Source organism: Bombina bombina, chromosome 2 (assembly GCF_027579735.1).
Source record: "Bombina bombina isolate aBomBom1 chromosome 2, aBomBom1.pri, whole genome shotgun sequence".
Lineage (NCBI taxonomy): Eukaryota > Metazoa > Chordata > Amphibia > Anura > Bombinatoridae > Bombina > Bombina bombina.
In genome coordinates, this window is record NC_069500.1 from 424,526,490 (window position 1) to 424,547,044 (window position 20,555).

General features: G+C 39.3%; 1 protein-coding gene across 1 annotated transcript in view; it reads left to right on the forward strand.

The window, feature by feature from the left end:
• LOC128646981 (solute carrier family 2, facilitated glucose transporter member 5) overlaps positions 1-1,558 on the forward strand; it is a 93,174-nt gene extending 91,616 nt beyond the window's left edge. The window contains exon 12 of the mRNA XM_053699793.1: positions 726-1,558. Coding sequence (XP_053555768.1) covers positions 726-932 — 207 coding nt within the window. The 3' untranslated portion in view covers positions 933-1,558. The remainder of the gene's footprint in view (positions 1-725) is intronic.
• The last annotated feature ends 18,997 nt before the right edge of the window (positions 1,559-20,555 follow it).

The following is a 20,555-nucleotide window of genomic DNA, read 5'->3' on the forward strand; positions in this document are numbered from 1 at the left end:
ATTTTCAATAAAGAATACCAAGTGAACAAAGCAAATTAGATAATAGAAGTACATTGGAACATTGTTTAAAACTGCATGCTCTGATTCATGAAAGAAAAAAATTGTGTTTCATGTCCCTTGAATATTAGTTTAAAAAAAATTGTGTGTATTTTTTGCAGTTATGAATGTATGGGGTACCTGTTGCATCCTGGCTTCAAGGAATTGTCAAGCCATAGAGGCCGATATATCAAACTGTAGTGGATCATGTCCGCCGCACATCGATAAATGCAGACAGCATACGCTGTCAGCATTTATCATTGCACAAGCATTTCTAGTGAAATGATTGTGCAATGCCGCCCCTGCACATTCGCGGCCAATCGGCTGCTAGCAGTGGGTGTCAATCAACCCGATCGTATGCGATCGGGCAGATTGCTGTCCGCCACCTTAGAGGTGGCGGACGAGTTATGAAGCAGCGGTCTTAAGACCACTGCTTCTTAACTCCTGTTTCGGCGAGCCTGAAGGCTCATTCGGAAACAGATGTATACAGCCCCATTTGGGCCGTGATAAATCGGCCCCATAGTCTATACTCATTTTGCCCTTTTTTTTAAAGCTTACTTGTTGCCATGGGTGTGAGGTTGGTTGAGAGTTTTTGTTGGTTCCCAGTACTGGAAGTGTCTGCTAAATATTAGTGTTATAGAGAGATGTAACTGTTAACTCTTACACGTTCTTTTTATGTTTTTCTTTAGGCCAGCATGGGACAATACTGCTTCCTTATCTTTCTTGTTGTTATTGCTGGATGTGGGATATTTCTATTCTTTTTTCTCCCGGAGACAAAAGGAAAATCATGGTTGGAGATTAGACAGGACTTTGACAAGCTAAACCTAACAAAACAACAGAGCACAGAGAACTCAAAGAGTCCCTCAAAGGACTTTGTTGTCTCCACCAAGTTGTAAAGCACCGTGTGAAGCACCAGACTGGCTATGCACAGACACTGATATGAAGATCATTAAAGGGACATGAAACCCAAAAAAATATTTCATGATTTAGATAGAACATGTGATTTTAAACAACTTCCAATTAGCTTCTATTATCTATATTGCTTTATTCTCTTGGCATCCTTAGTTGAAATCATATATAGGTAGGCTCAGGAGCAGCAATGCATTACTGGGAGTTAGCTGCTGATTGGTGGGTGCACAAAAATGTCTCTCTTCATTGGTTCACCAGATGTCTTCAGATAGCTCCCAGTAGTGCCTTCAAAACCAAGAAAATGAAGCAAATTGGATAAAAGAAGTAAATCAGAAAATTGTTTAAAATGACACGCTCTATTTGAATAATAAAAAATAGGAAAAAGAAAAATGGTGGGTTTCATTTCCCTTTAAGTCCTTGTATATGTCATAAATAATAATAAATATTTTAGGCTAGTACTATCTTTTGTACTGGGTGTTGCTATGAGATTTTATAGACAGCTGTGATATCTACATCACTTCACATCAGGCACATAGCTCACTGAAATATGAAATTACAAGTCATGTGACATATACGGCATCAGAGTCCTTTCTTCCATAACATTGCTCGTGGGGTTTGCACAAGCAGTTTAATGTATAAATTTGTCTGTTATATACCTGTATTAAATATAAAATAAAAATTGTACAAAAGAAATGTAGGACTTTAATTTACTTTAACATAATCTGATATTAACCTGTAATACATAGATAACTATGTCATTTATATTCTAAAATTATTTTACACTCTTTAACCCCTTAATGACCGAGGACGTGCAGGGTACGTCCTCAAAAAAAAGGCAGTTAACGCCTGAGGACGTACCCTGCACGTCCTCGGTGTGGAAAGCAGCTGGAAGCGATCCTGCTCGCTTCCAGCTGCTTTCCGGTTATTGCAGTGATGCCTCGATATGGAGGCATCCTGCAATAACCTCACATGGCCATCCGATGCAGAGAGAGCCACTCTGTGGCCTTCTCTGCACCGGACATCGATGGCCGGTATCGTTGGTGGGTGGGAGCCGACTTGGGAGGCGGGTGGGCAGCCATCGGTGTGCCGCGTGACGTCAAGGGGGGCGGGATCGGGGGCGGGACCGTCGGGGCGCGTGCACGTGCACGGAGGGTGGCGGGCGGGCGCGTGCACGGGGCGGGAACGGGTGGGAACCACTACACTACGGAAAATGTTTTAATAAAAGTGGCCTAATCTTGTTTGTGCAAAAGCACAAAAAGTGATCGTGGAGGGGTGGGGGGTTGGTTTTGTGTGGGGGGAAGCTACACTACAGAAACCTTTAGCAAATGTAAAAAAAAAACCAATTTTTTCTTCTAAACTGGGTACTGGCAGACAGCTGCCAGTACCCAAGATGGCGCCCATTAAGTTAGAGTGGGAGGGTTATAGAGCTGTTTGGGGGGGATCAGTGAGGTTGGGGGCTAAGGGGGGATCGTACACAGCAGCATATGTAAATATGCTTAAAAATATAATAATAAAAAAAAAATATAGCTTTTATTTTAGTACTGGCAGACTTTCTGCCAGTACTTAAGATGGCGGGGAGACAATTGTGGGGTGGGGGAGGGAAGAGAGCTGTTTGGGAGGGATCAGGGGGTCTGATGTTTCAGGTGGGAGGCTGAGCTCTACACTAAATCTAATATTAACCCTGCAAGCTCCCTACAAGCTACCTAATTAACCCCTTCACTGCTAGCCATAATACACGTGTGATGCGCAGCGGCATTTAGCGGCCTTCTAAATACCAAAAAGCAACGCCAAAGCCATATATGTCTGCTATTTCTGAACAAAGGGGATCCCAGAGAAGCATTTACAACCATTTGTGCCATAACTGCACAAGCTGTTTGTAAATGATTTCAGTGAGAAACCTAAAATTGTGAAAAATTTAACTTTTTTTTAATTTGATCGCATTTGGCGGTGAATTGGTGGCATGAAATATACCAAAATGGGCCTAGATCAATACTTGGGGTTGTCTACTACACTAAAGCTAAAATTACCCCAAAAAGCTCCCTACATGCTCCCTAATTAACCCCTACACTGCTGGGCATAATACACGTGTGGTGCACAGTGGCATTCTAATTACCAAAAAGCAACACCAAAGCCATATAAGTCTGCTATTTCTGAACAAAGGGGATCCCAGAGAAGAATTTACAACCATTTGTGCCATAATTGCACAAGCTGTTTGTAAGTAATTTCAGTGAGAAACCTAAAGTTTGTGAAAAAATTTGTGAAAAAGTGAACGATTTTTTTTATTTGATTGCATTTGGCGGTGAAATGGTGGCATGAAATATACCAAAATGGGCCTAGATCAATACTTTGGGTTGTCTACTAAAAAAAAATATATACATGTCAATGGATATTCAGAGATTCCTAAAAGATATCAGTGTTCTAATAACTAGCGCTAATTTTGAAAAAAAAAATGGTTTGGAAATAGCAAAGTGCTACTTGTATTTATGGCCCTATAACTTGCAAAAAAAGCAAAGAAGATGTAAACATTGGGTATTTCTAAACTCAGGACAAAATTTAGAAACTATTTAGCATAGGTGTTTTTTGGTGGTTGTAGATATGTAACAGATTTTGGGGGTCAAAGTTAGAAAAAGTGGGGGTTTTTTAAATTTTTCCTCATATTTTATAATTTTTTTATAGTAAATTATAAAATATGATGAAAATAATGGTATCTTTAGAAAGTCCATTTAATGGCGAGAAAAACGCTATATAATATGTGTGGGTACAGTAAATGAGTAAGAGGAAAATTACAGCTAAACACAAACACCGCAAAAATGTAAAAATAGCCTTGGTCCCAAATGGACAGAAAATGGAAAAGTGCTGTGGTCATTAAGGGGTTAATATACATTTGTATATACATTTTGGCTTCTTTACCCACAAAAAAAAACTCTACATGTTCGCGCACACATCTAGGAACTTTTTGCCACTTCTCCTGCATGTTCCTCATACACACACACCTGCATATAACTAGGATCACAGACATACATATATCCTGACATAAACTAGATGAGGATATATATACACTTAGGTTGAAACAGAACTAGGAATTCACTTGTCCACTTCTTGTTCTCTCTACTCTGCCTGGCGTTTCCGCAAACCTAGTTGCCTCAAGGTGGTGTAACCCCGCCCTATTCTGTAAACCAATGGGAGTTAAGGACACTTCTTTTTTTCTTCTTTTTTTCTAAGGACTTCTATGCTTAAACGTCCATAAGAAAAGTGAATGAGTGACGTCAGAAATCTCTTGAAGGGCCACACAGAGCTCATCTGTTTAAGTTTTTTATATATTATCAATATCAATTTAAACAAACACCCACAAAAAAATAGTAACTCAAATGTACAACAAACCTTACAATGGCTTTTTTTTTTTTTTTAAACTGATTTTTTTCTTTCCCCAAATAAATAATGGGGCATTGCCCCTATTGAGAAGCCTACACTGTTTTTCAGTTGCATATTTAATACATATAATTATCAAAGGACCAATGGGTTGTTAAATACTTCTTTATTATTATACCTTTTAAATCACTTGGGCCTAGATTTAGAGTTTGGCGGTAGCCGTGAAAACCAGCGTTAGAGGCTCCTAACGCTGGTTTTAGGCTACCGCCGGTATTTGGAGTCAGTCAGGAAAGGGTCTAACGCTCACTTTTCAGCCGCGACTTTTACATACCGCAGATCCCCTTATGCCAATTGCGTATCCTATCTTTTCAATGGGATCTTTCTAACTCCGGTATTTAGAGTCGTGTCTGAAGTGAGCGTTAGAAATCTAACGACAAAACTCCAGCCGCAGAAAAAAGTCAGTAGTTAAGAGCTTTCTGGGCTAACGCCGGTTCATAAAGCTCTTAACTACTGTGCTCTAAAGTACACTAACACCCATAAACTACCTATGTACCCCTAAACCGAGGCCCCCCCACATCGCCGCCACTCTATAAAAATTTTAACCCCTAATCTTCCGCTCCGTACACTGCCGCCAACTAAGTTATCCCTATGTACCCCTAATCTGCTGCCCCTAACACCGCCGACCCCTATATTATATTTATTAACCCCTAATCTGCCCCCCTCAACGTCGCCTCCACCTGCCTACACTTATTAACCCCTAATCTGCCGAGCGGACCGCACCGCTACTATAATAAAGTTATTAACCCATAATCCGCCTCACTCCCGCCTCAATAACCCTATAATAAATAGTATTAACCCATAATCTGCCCTCCCTAACATCGCCGACACCTAACTTCAAGTACTAACCCCTAATCTGCCGACTGGAGCTCACCGCTATTCTAATAAATGTATTAACCCCTAAAGCTAAGTCTAACCCTAACACTAACACCCCCCTAAGTTAAATATAATTTTTATCTAACAAAATAAATTAAGTCTTATTAAATAAATTATTCCTATTTAAATCTAAATACTTACCTGTAAAATAAATCCTAATATAGCTACAATATAAATTATAATTATATCTTAGCTATTTTAGGATTAATATTTATTTTACAGGCAACTTTGTAATTATTTTAACCAGGTACAATAGCTATTAAATAGTTAAGAACTATTTAATACCTACCTAGTTAAAATAATTACAAAATTACCTGTAAAATAAATCCTAACCTAAGTTACAATTAAACCTAACACTACACTATCAATAAATTAATTAAATAAAATACCTACAATTACCTACAATTAAACCTAACACTACACTATCAATAAATGAATTAAATACAATACCTACAAATAACTACAATTAAATAAACTAACTAAAGTACAAAAAATAAAAAAGAACTAAGTTACAAAAAATAAAAAAATATTTACAAACATTAGAAAAATATTACAACAATTTTAAACTAATTACACCTACTCTAAGCCCCCGAATAAAATAACAAAGACCCCCAAAATAAAAAAATGCCCTACCCTATTCTAAATTACAAAAGTTCAAAGCTCTTTTACCTTACCAGCCCTTAAAAGGGCCCTTTGCGGGGCATGCCCCAAAGAATTCAGCTCTTTTGCCTGTAAAAAAAACACATACAATACCCCCCCCAACATTACAACCCACCACCCACATACCCCTAATCTAACCCAAACCCCCCTTAAATAGACCTAACACTAAGCCCCTGAAGATCTTCCTACCTTGTCTTCACCATGCCAGGTATCACCGATTGTTCCAGGCTCCGAAATCTTCATCCAAGCCCAAGCGGGGGCTAGACATCCATCATCCGACGGCTGAAGAAGTCCAGAAGAGGCTCCAAAGTCTTCATCCTATATGGGAAGAAGAGTAGATCCGGACCGGCAACCATCTTCTTCCAAGCGGCATCTTCTATCTTCATCCGATGAGGACCGGCTCCATCTTGAAGACCTCCACCGCGGACCCATCTTCTTCTTCTGACGACTTTCCGACGAATGATGGTTCCTTTAAGGGACGTCATCCAAGATGGCGTCCCTCGAATTCCGATTGGCTGATAGGATTCTATCAGCCAATCGGAATTAAGGTAGGAAAATTCTGATTGGCTGATGGAATCAGCCAATCAGAATCAAGTTCAATCCGATTGGCTGATCCGATCAGCCAATCAGATTGAGCTTGCATTCTATTGGCTGATCGGATTTATTGATAGTGTAGTGTTAGGTTTAATTGTAGGTATTTTATTTAATTCATTTATTGATAGTGTAGTGTTAGGTTTAATTGTAACTTAGGTTAGGATTTATTTTACAGGTAAATTTGTAATTATTTTAACTATTTTAGCTATTAAATAGTTCTTAACTATTTAATAGCTATTGTACCTGGATAAAATAAATACAAAGTTACCTGTAAAATAAATATGAATCCTAAAATAGCTATAATATAATTATAATGTATATTGTAGCTATATTAGGGTTTATTTTACAGGTAAGTATTTAGCTTTAAATAGGAATAATTTATTTAATAAGAGTTAATTTATTTTGTTAGATTTAAATTATATTTAATTTAGGGGGGTGTTAGGGTTAAAGTTAGACTTAGCTTTAGGGGTTAATAAATTTATTAGAGTAGCGGTGAGCTCCTGTCGGCAGATTAGGGGTTAATACTTGAAGTTAGGTGTCGGCAATGTTAGGGAGGACAGATTAGGGGTTAATACTATTTATTATAGGGTTATTGAGGCGGAAGTGAGGCGGATTAGGGGTTATTACATTTATTATAGTAGCGCTCAGGTCCGGTCGGTAGATTAGGGGTTAATAAGTGTAGTTAGGTGGAGGGCGGCAGATTAGGGGTTAATAAATATAGGGGTTGGCGATGTTAGGGCAGCAGATTAGGGGTACATAGGGATAATGTAGGTGGCGGGGGTGTACGGAGCGGCAGATTAGGGGTTAAAAATAATATGCAGGGGTCAGCGATAGCGGGGGCAGCAGATTAGGGGTTAATAAGTGTAAGGTTAGGGGTGTTTAGACTCGGGGTACATGTTAGAGTGTTAGGTGCAGACGTAGGAAGTGTTTCCCCATAGGAAACAATGGGGCTGCGTTAGGAGCTAAACGCGGCTTTTTTGCAGGTGTTAGGTTTTTTTTCAGCTCAAACAGCCCCATTGTTTTCTATGGGAGAATCGTGCACGAGCACGTTTTTGAAGCTGGCCGCGTCCGTAAGCAACTCTGGTATCGAGAGTTGCAGTGGCGGTAAATATGCCTGTACGCTCCCTTTTTGGAGCCTAACGCAGCCATTCTGTGAACTCTCAATACCAGAGGTATTTAAAAGGTGCAGCCAGAAAAAAGCCAGCGTTAGCTACGCGGGTCGTTACCGACAAAACTCTAAATCTAGGCCTAAGTGACTGTAGTTGTGATACAACAAAGTGTACGCTCCTATAGGACTAAGTGTGTGAAATCCTAGCAGCCAGGGAGATAAGGCCTCTACAAATTTTCTTTATCTTGTTGTTTTTTTCTTCTTCTTTTTTTAAAGATTATTCTGTATATAACAATGCAAAAAAAAAACCGGTTGGACCCTAAAATATGAGACTTGATCCTCAATTTTTAGTTATGCCTCCTAAATTTCATAAATGTTTTTCAAACCACTACAGTGTATTAATGCGAACATTACCCAGCATTCTTCACAGAACAGTACAGCTATATATTATCAGAAACACACACAAAGAAAATCTGTTATGAGACTCTAGCAAATATTAGACTTAAGGGTGTGTTTAACAATGTGAATTATTAGCATTTGTTATTGTGTTTCTGACACTTTTCATATAACTTGAATTGAGAACCTGTGTAAGAAAAATATCCACTTATCACTGTGCAGCACAGCATTGTAAGGACAAGGCTAAAAATGCAGGTTTATACAGGAGGGAATCAACCTTTTGGGAGGAAAGACACCATTCTTTCTGGTATTCAGAGTACTGTATTTTTTCATACTTGAACATGCAGCATTGAGTATAAATCCATATGTGAACTCAAATGAAGTTAATGAACATTAAAGTCATTTTTAATGTATACACATAGTGTGTGTGTATATATATATATATATATATATATATATATATATATATATATATATATATATATATATATATATATATATATATGTGTGTGTGTATATATATATATATATATATATATATATATATATATATATATATATAGTAATTGTGAATAAGGGAAATCCAGGGTCAATTTAAAAGTTCAAAGCTTTATTCAATTCCACTTGTGGATAAAAAACCCATGGGGGTCTGAAACATAGTGACACTCAGCACTTGTTGCTTCCAGCTGACATGTTTCGGTGTAATACCGTAATCATAGCTGACGGAATGCACAAGTGCTGCTTCATTTAAAAGCAGAGGAACATTCTGATTGGTTAATAACATAAACAAACCTGCGTGTGAGTGTACAAACTAATGATTGTTAAAAGCATTAACCATTTACATACCTTGTGAACTGAAAAAATGTTACAACATAGAAAGGAATTACAAAGCAATTACTCAAAGCATAATGCTTTAGCTTAGACTAAAATAAACCTGCAATCACAAGTCACTTACTGCATATATAAGCAGGTTGCTCTAATCCCCTATTGTTGAACAAAGGACAAATAAGAACATAGACTATTAGAAATTACAGAGTATTCACTTAAAGCATTTACTTAAAGCATAATGCTTGGACTTTACCTAACACTAAACCTGCAATCACAGGACACATGCTACATATATGAGCAGGTTACTCAAGTCCCCTAATGTTGAACAAAGGACAAATGAGAACATAGACTATTATAAATAGTGCTCAACATGGTTTAAGTAAATAAACAAATAAACATTTACTGTGTATCCTATTGTGTTACAGTGTAATGTATGTCATGTTAGTGTCCTAAACTAATCCAGAGCTAATCAGATTAATACAATTTCAATATTTTAAACCTGTATGCAACACATATAAATACAAACTACCTGTTAAGATACAGTATAAATTAGTGTGTAAAGCTAACAGAATATATCGAGAATACTGACATATTATATCTGAGGAACAGCGCTAGATTACTAGAATACGACTGGCAAAAGCGAAAAAAGTACAAACATAAGGACAAGGAGGAAAAAATTAACAGAACTTAGTGTTTAAAAAACAAGTATATAATGCCTTAGAGTGCTCAGCACACTTCTACTGCCAGTAATTAATCAGATCATATTCTGAATTTAGACCCTTGGGGACAAGGGTCTGTAACTTAAAAATCCAGAACATCTCTCTTTTACCTAAAATCTGAGCTCTGTCACCTCCACGCAAAGGAGTGGTGACCCTTTCAATGGCCTGCCACCTGAGTGTGGCGCTACTTTTGTTATGCACGAATTTGAAATGTTTGACTAGTGGGGTACTAGCTTATCCAATCTTAATGGTAGAAAGGTGATTGCGAATTCTGGTATTTACCTCAGTGCTAGTGAGCCCCACGTATTGTAAATGACATTCTATACATGTAAGTAAGTAAATGACATAGGAGGATGTACAGTTGAGGCATGCCTGGATTTTAAACACTTCGCCTGTAACAGTTGAATGAAATTCATACGAAATGGTGGCAGAATCACACGGTTTGCACCTGGACTTGCCGCATCTGTACATCCCCCTATGTGTCAACCATGAACCCTTAGGCTTCTCAGTGCAGGATGGTAACTCAGAGGGTGAGAGGATATTCCCTAAGGTCTTACTCCTTCTGAAAGAACAGCGTAAGCCCTTCTCTACTGTGCTCACAAGCCTGTCGTCAGCTACTAACATTTTGAAATGTTTGTTGACTATACTACAGATATCTTTATATTCTGTACTATAGTCAGAATATACTGTATATATATAATGTATATACATAGTTAAGTAATAAACTGTGAAACAACTGCATACATAAGATTTTTTACAGCTTTTAAAACTCTGCACATTGTGCTAACAAACAGTTTTGAAATCCTGGTATGCTTTTTTTTATATCATAGTGGTGGCCAATAAGGCAATTGTATACTGCAAAGTTGTCTTTTTCATTAACCCCTTAACGACCAAGGACGTACGCCACACGTCCTCCAAAAAAATACACTTAATGACCGAGGACGTGTGGCGTACGTCCTTGGTCTGGAAAGCAGCTGGAAGCGATCCTGCTCGCTTCCAGCTGCTTTCCGGTTATTGCAGTGATGCCTCGATATCGAGGCATCCTGCAATAACCCCCCTTGGCCATCCGATGCAGAGAGAGCCACTCTGTGGCCCTCTCTGCACCGGACATCGGTGGCCGGTATCGTTGGTGGGTGGGAGCAAGTCTGGGAGGCGGGTGGGCGGCCATCGATGTGCCGAATGAAGTGGAGGGGGGCGGGATCGGGGGCGGGAGGGGCGGTCGCGCGCACGGGAGCGCGTGCGTGCATGGGGGGCGGCGGGCGTGTGCGTGCACGGGGCGGGAGCGGGAGGGAACCGCTACACTGCAGAAAAATAAGTGTGAATAAAAGTAAAAAACCAAACTTTAAAAAAAAAATTATCTAAGGGATCTGGAAGGGGTGGGGGGTTGATCTGGGGGGGGGGGGAAGCTACACTACAGAAAAGGGAAATTAAATAAAAAACAACAACACTTTTTGTACTAAACTGGGTACTGGCAGACAGCTGCCAGTACCCAAGATGGCGCCCATTAAGGCAGAGGGGGAGGGTTAGAGATCTGTTTGGTGGGGGATCAGTGAGGTTGGGGGCTAAGGGGGGATCCTACACAGTAGCATATGTAAATATGCTAAGAAAAAAAACAAAAACAAAAAAATATAGCTTTTATTTTAGTACTGGCAGAGTTTCTGCCAGTACTTAAGATGGCGGGGACAATTGTGGGGTGGGGGAGGGAAGAGAGCTGTTTGGGAGGCATCAGGGGGTCTGATGTTTTAGGTGGGAGGCTGAGCTCTACACTAAAGCTAAAATTAACCCTGCAAGCTCCCTACAAGCTACATAATTAACCCCATCACTGCTAGCCATAATACACACGTGATGCGCAGCGGCATTTGGCGGCCTTCTAATTACCAAAAAGCAACGCCAAAGTCATATATGTCTGCTATTTCTGAACAAAGGGGATCCCAGAGAAGCATTTACAACCACGAACAAGCGAAGAGTTAAAGACCCTTCTCAGAATACACTCATAGCACTCCTAGTAGGCATAAGTGACGTGAATTAAACTAGATATAACATGGACAACGAATGGTTAGAGAGATCTCATTGGATTAAATAAAATATAACTTTTAATTGTTAACACATAAAAACAGAGTTAAAATCTAGGGATGTGCAGGTTAAAATTGAAAAACTCGTAGTAGAGTGTTGAGATACTGAAATTAATACCTGATTGTAAGATTGTACCAGAGTAATGCTTTAGGTAACGATACCTGAATGTACATATTTCACATAGTGAATGAAAATGAACACTCTTACAGTGGAGTATTATTAAATGTCACCACAGTTAAAGATAAGGTGTACTCCTCTGATGTGCAATCGTGTGGCCCAATATAAATAGTGGTGTTCTTAGATTCTTGTATATTTCAGAAGTGCTCATATATAAGATCAGAGCCCCTTCTGAATTATAAATGTATTTCTATGATAATATATGTATATACAATCAGTGTGCTTGGTGCATACTTGGGTATCACGTTATCTGCTGGCAAGTATTAAATCAGATCACAAATAGTATTTATTTGAGTAAATATCTAATACATCCTTTGAATTAGTATATAATCTCAATGTATTGTTTTTAGAGTTATCCTGGGTGAAAAACCTTGTATTAACCACTTTAAGTGTAATATTGTGGTTTGTTACTATTCGTTTATCACTTGAAGAAAACCACCTTTTAATAAGTATTGAAGATTGGTCACTAAATGAGGGTCCACATATGTGGCTATTGGTTTGAAACAAGGATTGACTTAAATAGTTAGATATCAAATATTATAATGAAACATTCTGACTGGTGTGAATATTAGTATTGCTGCTGACTTAAGTGTCTAAGATTAGCAGCTATAGCAACATTGCTTTCCCACACCTGTGATAAGTTCTGATAGTATGCAATGCAATCAGAGCAGTCTAATATAGAATGACATCCAAATCCTTGCTGATATATAATTCAGTTTTGGTTAGCTGAAATTCAGCGCAAACCGTTAGTATCTATATATAGGTAGGTGCAGGCAGAAAGGAGTTAGTGAGTATCAAGTGCATTACGTATCAGCGTTTCTATCTTTCAATATTGATTTCAATTCACTCCATATTTTGTCTGCCTACAGTTGGTGTTATAATTGCCGGCAGTCTTTCTAGATACTTGTAACTGAAAGTTTTACCCCTAAATAGTCACCACCTGCGGATACCCTCCTAAGTAGTTGTGGCTCAAAGGCTATACACTGTTATGGCGACCAAACTAATATCGGTGGTTTATCAAGCACCCGGAGGCTCTAAACTGGGTCAAGGCTGAGTACATCATACACAGCTGAGTATAAGTTAAACGGTTCTGAACCGCCAAAAGTAATGAGTATCAGATTAATATTTCTACTACGAGTAAGCCCTAACAAACACAGGAGCTCCCTGACTCCTCACCAGTTCCCTAACATGTTTCGCCGTTCTCACGGCTTTCTCAAAGGGGGGTAGATATACCCCCCTTTGAGAAAGCCGTGAGAACGGCGAAACATGTTAGGGAACTGGTGAGGAGTCAGGGAGCTATTGTGTTTGTTAGGGCTTACTCGTAGTAGAAATATTAATCTGATACTCATTACTTTTGGCGGTTCAGAACCGTTTAACTTATACTCAGCTGTGTATGATGTACTCAGCCTTGACCCAGTTTAGAGCCTCCGGGTGCTTGATAAACCACCGATATTAGTTTGGTCGCCATAACAGTGTATAGCCTTTGAGCCACAACTACTTAGGAGGGTATCCGCAGGTGGTGACTATTTAGGGGTAAAACTTTCAGTTACAAGTATCTAGAAAGACTGCCGGCAATTATAACACCAACTGTAGGCAGACAAAATATGGAGTGAATTGAAATCAATATTGAAAGATAGAAACGCTGATACGTAATGCACTTGATACTCACTAACTCCTTTCTGCCTGCACCTACCTATATATAGATACTAACGGTTTGCGCTGAATTTCAGCTAACCAAAACTGAATTATATATCAGCAAGGATTTGGATGTCATTCTATATTAGACTGCTCTGATTGCATTGCATACTATCAGAACTTATCACAGGTGTGGGAAAGCAATGTTGCTATAGCTGCTAATCTTAGACACTTAAGTCAGCAGCAATACTAATATTCACACCAGTCAGAATGTTTCATTATAATATTTGATATCTAACTATTTAAGTCAATCCTTGTTTCAAACCAATAGCCACATATGTGGACCCTCATTTAGTGACCAATCTTCAATACTTATTAAAAGGTGGTTTTCTTCAAGTGATAAACGAATAGTAACAAACCACAATATTACACTTAAAGTGGTTAATACAAGGTTTTTCACCCAGGATAACTCTAAAAACAATACGTTGAGATTATATACTAATTCAAAGGATGTATTAGATATTTACTCAAATAAATACTATTTGTGATCTGATTTAATACTTGCCAGCAGATAACGTGATACCCAAGTATGCACCAAGCACACTGATTGTATATACATATATTATCATAGAAATACATTTATAATTCAGAAGGGGCTCTGATCTTATATATGAGCACTTCTGAAATATACAAGAATCTAAGAACACCACTATTTATATTGGGCCACACGATTGCACATCAGAGGAGTACACCTTATCTTTAACTGTGGTGACATTTAATAATACTCCACTGTAAGAGTGTTCATTTTCATTCACTATGTGAAATATGTACATTCAGGTATCGTTACCTAAAGCATTACTCTGGTACAATCTTACAATCAGGTATTAATTTCAGTATCTCAACACTCTACTACGAGTTTTTCAATTTTAACCTGCACATCCCTAGATTTTAACTCTGTTTTTATGTGTTAACAATTAAAAGTTATATTTTATTTAATCCAATGAGATCTCTCTAACCATTCGTTGTCCATGTTATATCTAGTTTAATTCACGTCACTTATGCCTACTAGGAGTGCTATGAGTGTATTCTGAGAAGGGTCTTTAACTCTTCGCTTGTTCGTGTTCAGAAAATTAATACACAGCACCACGTACCCCAATCAATAGCCTAGGAGCCACTAAATATAATGAGGGTGTAGGCAGTCTAACTTAATAGGTAGTGCCACTGAACTTTCTCTTTCTTGCTAAGCATTTACAACCATTTGTGCCATAATTGCACAAGCTGTTTGTAAATGATTTCAGTGAAAAACCTAAAATTGTGAAAAATTTAACGTTTTTTTTAATTTGATCGCATTTGGCGGTGAAATGGTGGGATGAAATATACCAAAACTGGCCTAGATCAATACTTGGGGTTGTGTACTACACTACACTAAAGCTAAAATTACCTCTAAAAGCTCCCTACATGCTCCCTAATTAACCCCTTCACTACTGGGCATAATACACGTGTAGTGCGCAGTGGCATTTAGCAGCCTTCTAATTGCTAAAAAGCAATGCCAAAGCCATATATGTCTGCTATTTCTGAACAAAGGGGATCCCAGAGAAGAATTTACAATCATTTAAGCCATAATTGCACAAGCTGTTTGTAAATAATTTCAGTGAGAAACCAAAAGTTTGTGAAAAAATTAGTGAAAAAGTGAACGATTTTTTGTATTTAATCGCGTTTGGCGGCGAAATGATGGCATAAAATATACCAAAATGGGCCTAGATCAATACTTTGGGATGTCTACTAAAAAAAAATATATACATGTCAATGGATATTCAGAGATTCCTGAAAGATATTAGTGTTCTAATGTAACTAGCGCTAATTTTGAAAAATAATGGTTTGGAAATAGCAAAGTGCTACTTGTATTTATGGCCCTATAACTTGCAAAAAAAGCAAAGAAGATGTAAACATTGGGTATTTCTAAACTCAGGACAAAATTTAGAAACTATTTAGCATGGGTATTTTTTGGTGGTTGTAGATGGGTAACAGATTTTGGGGGTCAAAGTTAGAAAAAGTGTGTTTTTTCCCATTTTTTCCTCATATTTTATAATTTTTTTTATAGTAAATTATAAGATATGATGAAAATAATGGTATCTTTAGAAAGTCTATTTAATGGCGAGAAAAACGGTATATAATATATGTGGGTACAGTAAATGAGTAAGAGGAAAATTACAGCTAAACACAAACACAGCAGAAATGTAAAAATAGCCTTAGTCCCAAACGGACAGAAAATGGAAAAGTGCTGTGGTCATTAAGGGGTTAATCAATTTATTTATGTGAAATTAATTTTTTAATCTACCTTTTACTTAAGCGCATTAGTGGCATTTATAACAGGTATCTGTAAATTTTAAAGATACACACAAATAATCCCCAACAAAAGAAGAACACTAAGCAGAAAGAGAAGAAGAAAAAAGAATATATATATATATATATATATATATATATATATACACACACACACAGATATATAACCTAACTCTTATAAATGGTTAACTCTTAAAAACATGGAAAGCAAAGGGGCGCCACATAGCATAATCTTGTATTGTTACAAATGAATACACTAATAGTATCAACTCACAAGTGTGATGGCACAAAAGAGTAGACTGGTGTTAATAAGACAGATTGGCACTCACAGTCCCCAGCTACACTACATTAAGTAGAAAGGGGCACCACATAGCATAATCTTGTGTTTATACAAATAAATATGACTGCACAAATATTGTCAACTCACACAAGTATGTTGGCACCAAGGATGAAATGGTGCAAGTGGAGCAGGCTGGCACTCACAGCCCCCAGCTGACTGTACTGGGGGAATTATAAGTGAAAAAAGATTTTCAAAAATATTCACACAAATCTTTATCATGTGCCAGCCAAAATAAAATACTTGAAAAAAAACAAAAAACAAAATGTATGCTTACCTGATAAATTTCTTTCTTTTGCGATGTACCGAGTCCATGGATTCATCCTTACTTGTGGGATATTATCCTTCCTAACAGGAAGTGGCAAAGAGAGCACCACAGCAGAGCTGTCTATATAGCTCCCCCTTAACTCCACCCCCAGTAATTCGACCGAAGGCCAAGGAAGAAAAACTATAAGGTGCAGATGTGACTGAAGTTTTCAATAAAAAATACTGTCTTGCATAGACAGGGCGGGCCGTGGACTCGGTACATCGCAAAAGAAAGAAATTTATCAGGTAAGCATAAATTTTGTTTTCTTTTGCAAGATGTACCGAGTCCACAGATTCATCCTTACTTGTGGGATACCAATACCAAAGCTTTAGGACACGGATGAAGGGAGGGACAAGACAAGAACCTAAATGGAAGGCACCACTGCTTGCAAAACCTTTCTCCCAAAACTAGCCTCCGAAGAAGCAAAAGTATCAAATTTGTAAAATTTGGAAAAAGTATGAAGCGAAGACCAAGTCGCAGCCCTACAAATTTGTTCAACAGAAGCATCACCTTTAAAAGCCCATGTGGAAGCCACCGCTCTAGTAGAGTGAGTGAGCAGTAATTCTTTCAGGAGGCTGCTGTCCAGCAGTCTCATAAGCCAAATGGCTGATGCTTTTCAGCCAAAAGGAAAGAGAGGTAACAGTAGCCTTTTGACCCCTGCGTTTTCCAGAATAGACAACAAACAAAGAAGATGATTGACGAAAATCTTTGGTTGCCTGCAAATAGAACTTCAAAGCACGAACCACGTCCAAGTTGTGCAATAAACGTTCCTTCTTAGAAGAAGGATTAGGACACAGAGAAGGAACAACAATCTCCTGATTGATATTCCTGATAGTAACCACCTTAGGGAGGAACCCAGGTTTGGTATGCAAAACCACCTTATCAGCATGAAAAACAAGATAAGGCGAGTCACATTGTAATGCAGATAATTCAGAAACCCTTCGAGCTGAAGACATAGCAACTAGAAACAGAACTTTTCAAGATAGAATTTTAATATCTATGGAATGCATGGGTTCAAACCGAACCCCCTGAAGAACATTAAGAACTAAATTTAGACTTCATGGCGGAGCAACAGGTTTAAACACAGGCTTGATTCTAACTAAAGCCTGACAAAAAGCCCGAACGTCTGGGACATCTGCCAGACGCTTGTGCAATAGAATAGACAGAGCAGATATCTGTCCTTTTAAGGAACTAGCTGACAATCCTTTCTCCAATACTTCTTGAAAAAAGGACAAAATCCTAGGAATCCTGATCTTACTCCATGAGTAGCCCTTGGATTCGCACCAAAAAAGATATTTACGCCATATATTATGATAGATTTTCCTGGTGACAGGCTTTTGAGCCTGAATCAAGGTATCTATGACCGACTCAGAGAAACCCCGCTTTGATAAAATCAAGCGTTCAATCTCCAAGCAGTCAGTTGCAGAGAAATTAGATTTGGATGCTTGAACGGACCTTGAATCAGAAGGTCCTGTTGCAATGGCAGAGTCCATGGTGGCAGAGATGACATGTCCACCAGGTCTGCATACCAAGTCCTGCGTGGCCACGCAGGCGCTATCAAAATCACCGAAGCTCTCTCCTGTTTGATTCTGGCTATTAGTTGCGGAAGGAGAGGGAAAGGTGGAAACACATAAGCCAGGTTGAACGACCAGGGTACCGCTAGAGCATCTATCAGTACTGCCTGAGGATCCCTGGACCTGGATTCCGAAACAAGGAAGTTTGGCGTTCTGACGAGATGCCATCAGATCCAATTCTGCTGTGCCCCAGAGCCGTACCAGTTGAGCAAACACCTCCAGATGGAGCTCCCACTCCCCCGGATGAAAAGCCTGACGACTTAGAAAATCTGCCTCCCAGTTCTCTACCCCTGGGATATAGATCGCTGATAGATGGCAAGAGTGAGTCTCTGCACATCTGATTATCCTGGAAACTTCCATCATCGCCAAGGAACTCCTTGTTCCCCCCTGATGATTGATGTAAGCTACAGTCGTGATGTTGTCCGACTGAAATCTGATGAATCCGGCCGAAGCCAGCTGAAGCCACGCCTGAAGAGCATTGAATATCGCTCTTAATTCCAGAATATTTATCGGAAGGAGGGTCTCATCCTGAGTCCACAAACCCTGTGCTTTCAGGGAATTCCAGACTGCACCCCAGCCCAGTATGCTGGCGTCTGTCATCACTATAACCCATTCTGGTCTGTGGAAACATATTCCCTGTGAAAGATGATCCTGTGACAACGACCAAAGAAGAGAGTCTCTGGTCTCTTGATCCAGATTTATCTGAGGAGATAAATCCGCATAATCCCCATTCCACTGATTTGAGCATGCACAGTTGCAGTAGTCTGAGATGCAAGCGAGCAAATGGGACTATGTCCATTGCCGCTACCATTAGACCGATTACCTCCATACACTGAGCCACTGACGGCCGAGGAATAGAATGAAGGGCTCGGCAGGTGGACAAAATCTTTGATTTCCTGACCTCCGTCAGAAATATTTTCATGTACACCGAGTCTATCAGAGTCCCTAGAAATGAAACTCTTGTGAGAGGAGAAAGAGAACTCTTTTTTTTACGTTCACCTTCCACCCGTGAGATCTTAGAAAGGCCAACACTATGTCCGTGTGAGACTTGGCTAGTTGGAAAGTCGACGCTTGAATTAGGATGTCGTCTAGATAAGGCGCCACTGCTATGCCCTGCGGCCTTAGGACCGCCAGAAGGGACCCTAGCACCTTTGTGAAGATTCTTGGCGCCGTGGCCAACCCGAAGGGAAGAGCCACAAACTGGTAATGCCTGTCCAGAAAGGCAAACCTGAGGAACTGGTGATGATCTATGTGGATAGGAATGTGTAGATATGCATCCTTTAAATCCACGGTCGTCATATATTGATCATTGGTAAAATAGTCCGAATGGTCTCCATCTTGAAGGATGGAACTCTTAGGAATTGGTTTAGGATCTTGAGATCTAGAATTGGTTTGAAGGTTCCCTCTTTTTTGGGAACCACAAACAGATTGGAGTAGAAACCTTGTCCCTGTTCTGCTTTCGGAACTGGGCAGATCACTCCCATGGTAAAAAGGTCTTCTACACAGTGTAAGAACGCCTCTCTTTTTGTCTGGTTTACAGACAATTGAGAAAGATGGAATCTCCCCCTTGGAGGAGAATCTTTGAAATCTAGAAGATACCCCTGGGTTACAATTTCTACAGCCCAGGAGTCCTGAACATCTCTTGCCCAGGCTTGAGCAAAGATAGAGTCTGCCCCCTACTAGATCCGGTCCCGGATCGGGGGCTACCCCTTCATGCTGCCTTAGTAGCAGCAGCAGGCTTTTTGGCCTGTTTACCCTTGTTCCAAGCCTAGTTAGGTCTCCAGGTTGGCTTGCATTGAGCAAAGTTCCCCTCTTGCTTTGCAGCAGGGGAAGAGGAAGCGGGACCACCCTTGTAGTTTCGAAAGGAATGAAAATTATTTTGTTTGGTCCTTGTCTTATTTGACTTATCTTGGGGAGGGCATGACCCTTCCCCCAGTGATGTCTGAAATGATCTCTTTCAGTGCAGGCCCGAATAGGGTCTTACCTTTGAAAGGGATGGTCAAAAGCTTAGATTTTGATGACACATCAGCCGACCAGGACGTAGGCCATAACGCTCTACGCGCAAAAATGGCAAGACCTGAATTCTTTGCTGCTAACTTAGCGTGATGAAAAGCGGCGCCTGTAATAAAAGAATTAGCTAGCTTAAGAGCCTTAATTCTGTCCAGAATATCATCTAGTGGGGTCTCCACCTGAAGAGCCTCTTCTAGAGCCTCAAACCAAAAGGCAGCTGCAGTGGTTACAGGAACAATGCACGCTATAGGTTGAAGAAAAAAACCTTGATGAACAAAATTCTTCTTTAGGAGACCCTCTAATTTTTTTTTTTTTAAATATTTTTTTATTGAGGTAATGGAAAATAATCACAAAACAGAAAATGTGTCCAGGCACGGATCATAAACGAGAAGAGTGGTCATACATTTCTCATATAGAAATTAAACTGAAACTGAAGCATTGAAAAACCAACATCACAATTATGAATGTCACTAAATTCAAACCAATGCTGTGGCAGATGTATATAAATGAGAATCGTTATTAAATGATACATCAGGTTCAATTAGCA